The sequence below is a fragment of the Cyphomyrmex costatus genome, unplaced genomic scaffold (genome assembly GCF_001594065.2).
Source record: "Cyphomyrmex costatus isolate MS0001 unplaced genomic scaffold, Ccosl1.0 scaffold18, whole genome shotgun sequence".
Lineage (NCBI taxonomy): Eukaryota > Metazoa > Arthropoda > Insecta > Hymenoptera > Formicidae > Cyphomyrmex > Cyphomyrmex costatus.
In genome coordinates this window covers 331,557-343,439 of record NW_017275824.1, presented here as the reverse complement: position 1 = coordinate 343,439, position 11,883 = coordinate 331,557, and the positions used below count along the sequence as shown (strand labels likewise).

General features: G+C 36.5%; 1 protein-coding gene across 8 annotated transcripts in view; it reads left to right on the top strand.

The window, feature by feature from the left end:
* Positions 1-2,365: 2,365 nt before the first annotated feature.
* LOC108772156 (ankyrin-3) overlaps positions 2,366-11,883 on the top strand; it is an 89,122-nt gene continuing 79,604 nt past the window's right edge. For 4 of the 8 annotated variants that reach the window (XM_018537633.1, XM_018537632.1, XM_018537631.1 and 1 more), the window contains exons 1-2: positions 2,401-2,711; positions 4,809-5,174. In XM_018537633.1, the coding sequence (XP_018393135.1) occupies positions 4,968-5,174 (207 nt within the window). In that variant the 5' untranslated portion in view covers positions 2,401-2,711; positions 4,809-4,967. Of the gene's footprint in view, positions 2,712-4,773; positions 5,175-11,883 lie in introns of those variants that run through there. The other 4 variants (XM_018537634.1, XM_018537635.1, XM_018537639.1 and 1 more) reach the window with 3 other exon arrangements.

The window sequence follows — 11,883 nt, the reverse complement described above, 5'->3', positions numbered from 1 at the left end:
ATATTTTGTAAATTTTGCAAATTAAATTGTACGTATGCATTTTTTTATTAGATAAATTCATAATACATTCATAGTACATTTTTGCGAAAAAACGAGTAACTTTAATTTTATGAAACCTGAAGATTACATTACTCTATATTCGCATATTATGCAAACTAAACTATAGTTTATTTGCAATTGTCAATATCTTTAATAATTGTATAATATAACTCTCTCTCTCTCTCTCTCTCTCTCTCTCTATATGAATAGTGAGAGTGCGAGACCCTAGAGATCCTAAAGAGATGATAAAGAAGCGGATTAAAAATTATGACAGATAGACACAGGAAGAATAAAATGATTATTCCTTGTCCAGTTAAAAGTTAATTAAAAAAGAGTTGAAATAATAAAATTGATGAAAGATTTGGCACTTTTTTGTTATAATTAATTAAAAAACGGATATACAGAGTGTTCCAAAACTAACAATTAACATTTTAAGGACAAATATTATGATATTTTAAGACGAAAAATCTAATAGAAAAATACTAAAGCTACAATAGCTTTTTCAAACGGGAATTTAAAAATTATATGAATGACAGGACTAAAGTTTCAGAAATGACAGTCCTGAATTTTGTTAATGGCTGCATTCAGCAAAAAAGAAAAACAACTGTGCAACTATTGTAAAATTCTTGAATATGATTAGCTTATACATTTAGATCTAATAAGGAAATAGGGGCAAGACCAATCATATTAAAGAATTTTACAACAGTTGCAAAGCTGTTTTCTCTGTTGAACGCAGCCATTATCAAAGACATAAGTTCGAGAAAGCACCTTCGCACTAGACATTTTGTTATCTCTGAGTGCGCGAAATTCTACACTAGAAAAAAATTTACCAATTTGTAATAAATATTTGTTTGGTACAAGAACCATTAATTTGACTGTAAGTCTCATTTTGTTTATTGAGTAAATACATATTTACTGTAAGCAATTGTTTAATTAGTACTATTCTAAATATATAATAAGTATTTATTAACATTTATTAAATTTTTTTCAGTAATGCTGCCATTTATAATTTTCAAATTCTTTCTATTTGAAAACTGTTAGTCTCGGTGTATTAAACTTAGGTGAAATAAGATCTTATTTATAAGATGAAAATTAAACTCATCTGCTTATATAGCTACCTGTCTTTTTCTCTTTGCTCTCGTTTTTTTGACAGCGTATAAAGCTGTGCAAAGTATACCGAATGGATCATAAATCGCGAGGTGTGTTCCGTTTCTCACTTAGTAATGAGTACTGAAAATCTGTAGTTTATATTGTAGTATATACTATAGATTTTCATGAATAATGGAACGCAGCCAAAAAGTTGAGCCGCTTTCGCCAAATTCTTAATCAGGATCTCTAAGGGAGCACTCTTGTGTAAATGATGTATTAAAAAATTATAACGATGGTAAATAGTACTTGTAACAATTGTTACATACGAAACATTTATATTATTAAATTAGCAATAATGAAAAATTTATCAACATATATTTAACGTTATATTTAATCACAGAGAAATGTTTTAAAAACACGCTATCTGTAATACATCATTTATTTTTAAAATTAAGATAAAAGACCAAAGAAATATAATCTTTGTGTACGTAAAGTACTACAATAAGTTCTCTCTGTAATTGAATTGCACGTTGCGTCATTCGTGATATATAGATGTTATAATTTTTTAACAATTATTAAATATCATACTTAATGAAATAGTTTATGTAATATAAAGATAAGATAAATAAGATAAGCTAAATAATATTTCATTGATTAGCTGATATACCAGTTTACATTAGTGATAATTTTACGTATGTTACACAATAGTATAAGTATTACTTGAAAATATGTTATAATCTGCAAATGTATCAGTGATAATAAAATTTGTTTGCAAATTTGTATATATTGCATTTACTTCTAATTAGAATACAAGTTGTGGACAATTTAATTTAATAAACATATATTTATTTTTATCTCAAACCTTAGGAATAGTTATCTCGTGTTATTGAAATATCTTATGAATTATACGTTTAGCTAGTTTATTACAAAATTGTTGCATGTTGTATTCTCCCCTCGCTTTTATTATTGATATATTTCTGGAAATTAAAACGTTTATTTTGGAATTAACGTAAAGTTGAATTATAAATATTCTTAAAACGAAAAATGTCAAAATTTTTTATTTTAGAGAGGTTAATGAAATATATATAAGATTCTTGTCTCGTGTGCGCGCTCTCTCTCTCTCTCTCTCTCTATATATATATATATCGTTTGATTTAATTAATAAGAGCTTCCGGTGTTTAAAAAAAAATAAAGGAGTGTTGCGCTGCATTGCCAGCAGATGCCGCGACGGGCGCGGCGTCGCCATCGATGACAGCAGAGAGCAGACTGCGGCGGCGATTAAAGCCGTGCGGAGTATCCGGGAGAGCGGTCGCGTTACGCTCGGTGGTTTCCTCGTCGCGCGAATTCTCGGAGTAGTCGGGAGTCGTGTATACGTGTGCGCGCGCGGTCTGCGGCAGCCGGGTCGATGTGAAGAGGAGAAGCAAAAAGGAGAACGCGAAGGGGAGAAGTGGCGCAAAAGCGAAAGATGACGGCTCGGCGTGTGATTTGACAAGTGGAGAAGATTAAGCGTTCGATGGGAAAAGTGTTCTCCTGTTGAATACCGCTGAATACCGCGGTGGTCCACGGACTTGGTGGACTTTAAGGTATCCGCGCAACCCTACGTATGTAAACCCCTCAAGTTCTCTCTCTCTCTCTCCCCCCCCCCCCTTTTTACGACCATTCGCGCGTTAGGGTAGCGTTCGAACGTAATCGCTCGATAATCGTGCGGATTCGAGGCGCCGCGCGTCATCGAACCGCGGCAAACTCGGCCGAAGTGCGGGAAAAAGGGTTCGAGAGATCGATCGCACGCGAAATACCGCGCCAAGGAACCAGATCCGACGATACTAATATATTATATACATACATCTCGTGGGCTTGGGTGGGTGTGTATATACGTATGTATAGAAAATGCACGTATATGTATGGTATATGTGCGTGCGCGCGCCCGCGCGCGCTCGTGCGCGCGTATAGAAACCAGCCAGTGGAATCCCGGTTTAGTAATTGCGGGATGTCGTTTTGCGCGTTCTCCAAGTTTTCCTGTTTTTCATCGAGGACCAATCGCGTCTCGCGCAATCCGGTTCGTTCCGATGACTCGGAGTATCCATAAACGCGTTTGCTGTTAAAGAATTTCTTCCGTGATATCAGCGATGCAGATGAGTGACTTATTTACATTGCAAAATTTTCGACTTAATATTTTTATCATGTCAGTTTTCGCCTTTTTTCTCATTACAATTTTCTACATTATATTCTGAATTACAAAAGCTGCTCCACGTTGGAATAATTTTGAAGTACTAATTTGAAAATCTCGTTGGTTCTCTTAAGTTTACCTGTGACTTATATTACATGCATTACCGTCATGTGTTAAGTTTTAATTTTTGCAATGCAATATTCTTGAATAAAGATCTTAGTAGTTTACATTGATATTAATATATGTATATAATATTATACATACCAAACATTATAATGTTAATTGAGAGTCTCCTCTCTTCCTCTTTTTCTAAATTTCTTTCTGATAGACTGTTTTAAGAAGAATTTAAGCGCGGGACAAAACACGAATGTAATGAAATCAAACATACGGGCGATTGTTTCGAGTGGAACCAGCAGCAGAGGCGAGAAAAGATAAAAGCATGCGCTATTTTGAATTTCGGAAAAACTGCGCCTCGAGTGTTCGAGTCGTAAACGTCGCGCGGAACGGAATGACGGCCGCTTTTATCGCCACGGAGCGGAGAGGCGCGCAGTGCTCGAACGGACACGCTCGAATCGATTTTCCCGGTAGTTCTATCGTCGACCGTGCGGGCTTACCGCTCGCGTTGCGTTTCCTCGCGACGGTTCCCGCGACTTCTCGTCAATTATACTGTTCCGTTATTTCGCCTTAGGGCCTCGTTCGTATTTTTTTCACCCTCGGTGAAGAGAGCTCGCGCCTGATCCTGACCAAAACTGTCTCTCCTGCGCTCCCCCCACCCAAAAGCTCGGAAAAAGGATCTGATTCCTGCTTTCACGATTGTCGATGATCCGACAAATATCGCGCGCGATATTTATTTGCGAGAAAATAAGAATCGTGAACGTAGAGTGTTCTGAATGAAGAAGCATCCCAAACAACACGAATGTGATCGAGATGTCTGCGCGAAAGACGCCTTACATCTTTGCGATGTAATTCCGGATCTTTATGTTGTTTGGTGATGTTAGCGGGAAGATCGCACACTTCGGGCGAGGCTCGCGCTCGCTTCTTTCTCCTTGCGGCGAATAGCTAACGGGAGGATGGTGCTCACAATGTGCCTGTGAACCGTTTCGTCATTTACGGTTATACCACCCGTATCGTTTCGTGGAGACTAAAAATAGCGTTCCTCGAAGAACAACCAAAGTAATTCGGTCCGATGGAGCTATAACATAACACCGCGTGCGGGAATTAATTTATTTCCGGTGGATATCGAGTTCATAATTTCAGGTCTACACACCACTTCAAGCATATAAGATCGTGTTTAAAAGTGAACCCGTCAAGTTATCAATTCTCGTGTGTATCACGCTAATAATAAAAGCCAAGTTTCGTCTATTAATAGCCTAGTAGGGTCTCAGCGGGAAATAAAAGCTCCGCGTTAAGAGGCTGAAATAATTCAATCACACGTTATCGGTTAAGCGTCATTCGTCATGGTGATCGCGCTTCGATGCATACTTCTCTGATCGATTCTCGATCGGCCGCACAGATATCGGGATTCCGAGCTGTGGACCGAAGTTGAGAATTAACGAGCGCAAGTATAAGCGGAACGGGGGTGGCGGCGGCGGCGGCGGTGGCGGCAGCGGAGGTGGCGAGGGTGAAGAGAGTGTGAGACAACGAGAGGGTAAACCGAGAGTACAGCCGAAGAATGACGGGTGAGGACGGAAAGCGCGGTGGCGGCACCGACGATGTTACTACAGGAGCAAATATGAACACGAACGTCACCGATAACGTCAATAATGTTAACGCCAATGTTAACGACAACATAAACGTCAGCCAGCAGAACGGCGGACCGGAAAAGGCTCCCGTAGTCGGCGGTACCAACGTGGAGACGCTGCCACGAGCCGGCAAACAGGTAAGATTGATCAACTTTTTCTTGACGGACAATATTGAGGCCATTTAGGGCGACGACGCGACGTGGATCCGGAACGTTGAAAAACTAGTGTCACACACAATGAAGTAAAGGAAGAAAATTCAATTCAGACATTCAAATGACGATTCTAGTTAATTTATTCCATCGAGTTTATTTTATTTTTATTACATTTCTCTTTTCACGACTGATTGTGAATTATAATTTGTTGTATCATTTAAATGTACTGTAGGCAATGAATATAAGAGAAATATAATTTAAAGGAAATTTTTTTAAATAGAAGAAAGGTTTTTTATTTGAAAATTTTCTATTTAAAATTTAAACATTATTATTTAAAGTTATGAAGTAAAAATAGGAGAGCTGCTCAAGTTCATATCATTCTCAATGCTTCAATTATCAAGAATACGATACCGGATACTTGTCTAGCAATTTCACTGATTTGTACGTTGCGAAAGACCGGGTATTCTTTGCGATGCGATGCAATGTTCTAACATGTACATTAAAAACATTCGCATAAAATCAGAATTGATGTTTAACGTCTGTGAAGCTGGCCCCTCATTGTCAAAATTTTGAAAAAATAAGCAGAGTTCTGGTTGCCCCCCGAAGAGTTCTAGAGTTCTCTATCAAATTTAGGAAGAGTTCTAAAGCAGCGAAAACACCATTTGAAATTACGGGGGGCAACCAGAACTCTGCTTATTTTTTCAAAATTTTGACAATGAGGGGCCAGCTTCACAGACGTTGATGTTTAATATAACAGAAATATTTTTTTACATGAATACATATATGATGATACTGTAATCGAAGTCACATATATTATATATATATAAGAATATCTATACAATCAATATGTTTAAAAAATTTACTGTGTCGCAATACTCAAAATTATCAACATACCGCATGGTGTGCGCATTAGTTTGTTACATATGTATTTTTGGCCACGAGACGAGGGAAGTGGGTGGCATTATTACAAATGATAGGCTTCGTATACATGCCATCTAATAACATATACGGGCTCGTATTCAACCGTTGTTTCGTCGCATGTTAGCTCGCAGTTTCGATTGCGTGTGTAAAGTGCGAGAGGAGGATTCGATAACAACTGTGCTCTCCCATTTGACACTTTCTTCTCACGTGCCACGTTACTTTCTTTCGCAAAAAGAAACTATTTGCATGAATGAATTTTTATTTTTCGTTTCGTTTGCCTGTAATATTATAATACTTTTTTTTTTTCTGAAACTTAAAACGCTTGCAAGTGTGTCTAGTCGAGTGTCTGGTTGTCTAATCACTTTGCGATAAACAAATTAATGCTAAAAAATCTACAATTCTAAATATATGTTATTTACCGAGTGTTTCGTAACTTGAACTGGATGATGGATAGGGCGATGCCGTTCATCAAGATTTCTATTCATAGAATTCATGCAATTTTTATGGCATTCTATATTTGTTGAATATCTGAAAAGTCGTCAACAGTACAACTGCCTTTGTCGCAGATCGTTATGTCAATCGTGTTAGCATGCAAAGCGATCATTAAGACGATGTAACCGGCCGATCGTTGCGGCTCAAAGGTCACGGTTACTCCAGGCTGCTGCAAAAGATAGCGTAGGGAAACGCACGTGCTTGTGTTCACGATACCGAAGATCCTGAACATTACTCTCCGAAATAGAGAAAAAAATGTGCTCTCACTCGACGTGGGCGCACACAATTTTACAGGACAAAAAGGTTGCTGCCAGGTAGAAAATGTCAGACTGCTTCGTTAATTGCACCTTCTTCCTTAGCATTCTTGTTTATTATTACGTCATTAAGTACAAAAGTATTAGATACTTTAACAGTTGAGAAACGAGGATAATAAGTCCAAGTACTTTGTTTCGTTCTAAGTGAGAAAATCGACAGCATGTCGATAAGACGGTAGAATTTAGACAAGGTATTTTTTTGCTTGTTATTAGAAGCATGTAAAACCGGTTGTTACAGACATCGTAATAGATTGTTAATCAGAAAACGATTTCTTTTTTAATCTGTGTCTGCTAATTTCTTATCCTATCCTCAAGGAAAAAATTTACTTTTACTTATTTCCCCCTCCCCTCTCTTTCTCTCTCTCTTTATTTGAAAAAAAAAAAAAACATCTTTTCTATCTCATTTCTACATCTGATGAATAAGTATCGACCTATATCTTATTGTTAGTTCGATTTTACTTAGATAGTAAAATTAAATATTTCTTACACATTGCTGTCTTCATTCTATAAGTGTCGGTATAATCTCCCAATTTACAATTTTGAGAAATTTTTTGTCATATTTATTTTTAATTATATTTTATACCACGCGTATTTGAACGTAGCGTGCATAAGTCGATCTCTAGGTACGATGAATGTGCATAATCGTATATTTCATCAATGTAGAGGCCGGTGGGAACTATAATAGTTAAGAAAAAAGGAATCCGTATTATTTCAAACATATAACTACGTATGAGTATATGTTATTGTTGCTATCTATGCTATGATAGAAAAATACATCGAGACTTACGTTAATTAGTGAGTACTACTCTATGATTGAAATAGTCGTTGCTCGTGACGAGCAATGTATTCATTGCAGTGTAACTCGGTGACGAGTTATATCATTCCTCTTAATGTTGTGATGTCATATGCTATGAATGCCGCTGACTCCTCGGTTTAACAAATGTATCATTTCTCGCTGCTTTTTCGAATCTCGGAAATCAACGTTATACGTAGAAAACCGGTCTAAAACAGTATAATCAGTAACTATAATAGAAAAGTATAATAATGTAAGATAAGACAACAATATTTTTTTATAAAAATAATAAATTCTTTATTCATAATTTTTTATTAAAAATAGAAATCCTATATAATTACTATAAAGTATAAATATAATGTTAAAGGTACAAATTAGAATTGCTTAAGATTTATAAGAAAATGAAATTTCATGTACAACTTGTAGCTGTGATTAATACGCGATATCAAGATACATAGCTTTCTGGACGATAAATAATATAATCGATAGCATACATATGCAGCATATCGAGATTCCGCAGTCTTCGCAAGCTCACCTTTAATACCATTCCATTGATTCGCGTTACGATTTGCTATCCAGCATCCAACATTTAGCCACTCTCTATGCACACATTCTGGACTGTGGGATTACGTCATAATTTTATCGTGGACCTTCGCCAACGAACCTTGAACAATGTCTCGAGGCCACAGCTAACCGATCTCGAAGAGAGATCTGAAAGCGCGTATATTTTTGTATAGATAAAAATACGTTTCCGTCGAATTAGGTTCACAGTTGAGTCATATTGTCAGATAGCGAATTGATTAATTGACCGAGGCGCAATGACTGATACAGCTATAAGATTGGTAGTCGCGACATTGCATGTCTTTTTGCCCATGTAAATCAAGGCTGCTGGTTTATCGCGAATATCTCTCGCTCGTGAAGCGATTGTACAAATAATTTCAAAAAATTTATCAAATTTGTATATTACAAGTGACAAGAAAAAAGCCTATCTTTATAAATTATATCTTACATAACAACAGGATATGTGTATGCTTTTCTATATAGCTGTTCCATTTTTTTATCTTTAAATTTAGGTCTAAGGTTCTCGTGCATCGTAGAGCCTGTCATTGAAATTGAGAGAACCGTGCGGCACTCATTGCATCTAAACGAATTATAATATAAAACGGCACCGGTTGAATTTGAAAACGCTTAAATCTGTCCTTCAGGATGTCCGCGTGCGCAGACAAAAAGACATGAAGGTGGTGCTGCAGCGATCACGAATCTGGGTCAGTCGCGACGCATTATGGAGGGTTTTAGACTACATCCGTTCAATTCCTTGTATTCAATGGCGTCCAGGCTGTCGTTTCCGTGATGCGCTTCTAGAGGGACAACTACGTTGCCAATCAGCTTGATGTGCGAGTTGATTGTCTGTAATAAGACGTTATGTGCAATAACATCACGCCGCAACAGATCAGGCACGTGCATTTCTTACGATAATGTGTCATCCTCTCTTCATAATTGCCTCAAGTATTCGAGTAAATTACTATAAAAATAACTACGATGCAATCATACTACAACAGCTGATTTGACATAAATGCTGTAAGATAAAGACGAATTTATTCATCTTGATACGAGCCTTATACAAGGTATAATCCAACAAAAGACACAAGCTATATAACGAAGGTACATATGGTTTAATAAAAATTTAGAGAGAATATACGTAAATAATTTACTCAAAATTAAAGAATACATCGAAACTCTTGAGTAATCATCGACGTATTTTGAGGAAATGTGTGTTAAAATTGGTGTTCCATACATAAAACCACGGCGACCTGTATACTAAGAACGGTATAATCAAGATCTCGCGCTTTGTTAGAGATATTACAAGATTAAAACGATATTTGCGTTATTTGCGATAAATAATTCAGACGACGCCGTGCGGCAAAATTTTTAACAATCTCTCCATATATTGATCAGCGAGTCCATTGCACCGTGCCATTTTCACGCTTGAAAATGTATGTATGCGTTCATATGCGGAACACGTTAGTGTTTCCATTCGTCGGTTCCTCGCCGGATGAGACTGCGTTGCGAAACCGCAGGCGGTCTACACATGTACATACTGTATACGTGTTGCGTCCCTTTCGCAACTATTGCAAAGGTAGACTGACAATAAATGTTTTCGTGTCGGTAATGTTGAAGCAAGAATGCGAAGCGGCTTTACGCTTTGTACTAGATGCTCCACAATGCGCGCATCGCCGTGAAATTTTACTTTGACACCTCAACTTGTGAAGTTGGCACCTCATTTAAAAAAAAAAAATGAAATGTTCGACACAGTTCCGAATGCAGCCCGAAGAAGTTCCTGCCCAATATAAAAAATAGTTTCGACGAATTAACACAAAAAATGGAATAATAAAAATTTGGGGTGCCAACTTCACAAAACGCAGAACGAAAAATCGCGATATCTGTTAAACCGTTAGTTCAAGCATTAAGAACTTTCGTTATATCGCAATTTTTTAAGTCAAAAAAAATTTTTTTTAAACATTACGACAGTTCTGTTGACAGTTCTGATTAGCACCTCAAGAGTTCTAACGAAAGTTATTAACATTTAAAGTCCTATGACTAATGGTTTAGAAGATATCGCGATTTTTCGTTCTGCGTTTTATTGGCACTCCAAATTTTTTATATTCAATTTTTTGTCGAAACTATTTTTTATTTTGGGCAGGAACTCTACAAGTCTTTGGGGTGCATTCGAAACTTCGAACATTTCATTTTTTACAAATGAGGTACCAACTTCACAGAGATTACTTTGATACGTTTTTTATTTTGTAGTGACTGCAAATCATCGAGTCATCAAATTTATTATTGATGCACACGAATCCATAAAAAGTGATTTATTGTGATAGAACAGCTGAAATTGCTTGTAATGCAGTTTTTAGAAATATAAAGATTGAAAAGATTCGTATAGATATATTGTATTCTAAAAAATATTTATTTTATTACATCTATGTATATAGTACAAAATTGACGATTAAAATTATCGATTAAATAATATGAAGAAAGTGAAGATAATATTAACAGCATTAAAGAAACCGTTTTTTATACCCAAAATATATGAAAATAATACGAGGAATCAACGAGAAGATATTTTTGAATAAAGAAGATGTATGATATTTATATTTTTTCTTGATTCTTTATTTCTGAAGCTCGTGATTTAGTGAAAATAACGTTTACTTAAAGCGACAGTCTGTAAAAAGTGCGTAAAATTAATTGCCACTTTATCCTGCAGCGAGTATTCGTTTCAAGTTGACAAGGGCTTCCGTAGAAATTTGGCATCCTGCCCTTGACAAGTACTTAAACCTTAAATGCAACGTCGGAAGTGCCTGTGATTGACCCACTTTAATAATGTCTCGTAAAATACTGTAGTCGTTAACAGCAGCGAAGGTGGACAGAATTATTCTGTAACTAATATTAGCAGCGATGTGGCAGGGAGGGAAATCTTTTATTCTGCGTGCGGATCCTATTTTATCATTAAATCGTGTTAATTTTTAAAAAGCATTTGAGCATTACTTTGCTTAATCGTGTCTTCATTGAGTTATTAGAGATTCTAGCAGACTTCAAAGTATCGTCTGACGAAGTGACCGACGAAGCGCGATAACTCGAATGTGCTTTTCGGCTACTGCACACTTCTTTAAACATACACGCGATAAGTAGCGAACTGTGTAAACTTGACGGAAGGGTTATAACCCTCCTCGCATCGCCGATACTTCCTCCCTCATCACTTTCTCTGTACTTTCGCTAGGGACCGAAGAATCTCACCACACTTTCGTGATCGAAAAGGGTTCGCTTCAGTCGAATGTTATTTAATTTGTCTGAGAGAAGAAGGACCATAGCACGATTTAGCCTAACAATTTTTTATATTCCTTTTCTTTCTTTTCTTCCTATTGTCATGCAGAAACCTCTTACTCGATAATCAATGCAGGATAAGTGCTTCGAGCAGTCTCGAGGATGAGTAAACGAAAAATAATTTAATGCAACTCTCGAAAATTAGAATATCAACTCATTTTTCTTTTTATGATTATACTCCAGTTTTGTGCAATCGTTAATGGTATGTAGAATAATTTTTGCATATAAGATGTTAAAAATGCAAGTTTATATACGAGAGAGAGAGAGAGAGAGAGAGAGAGAGAGAGAGAGA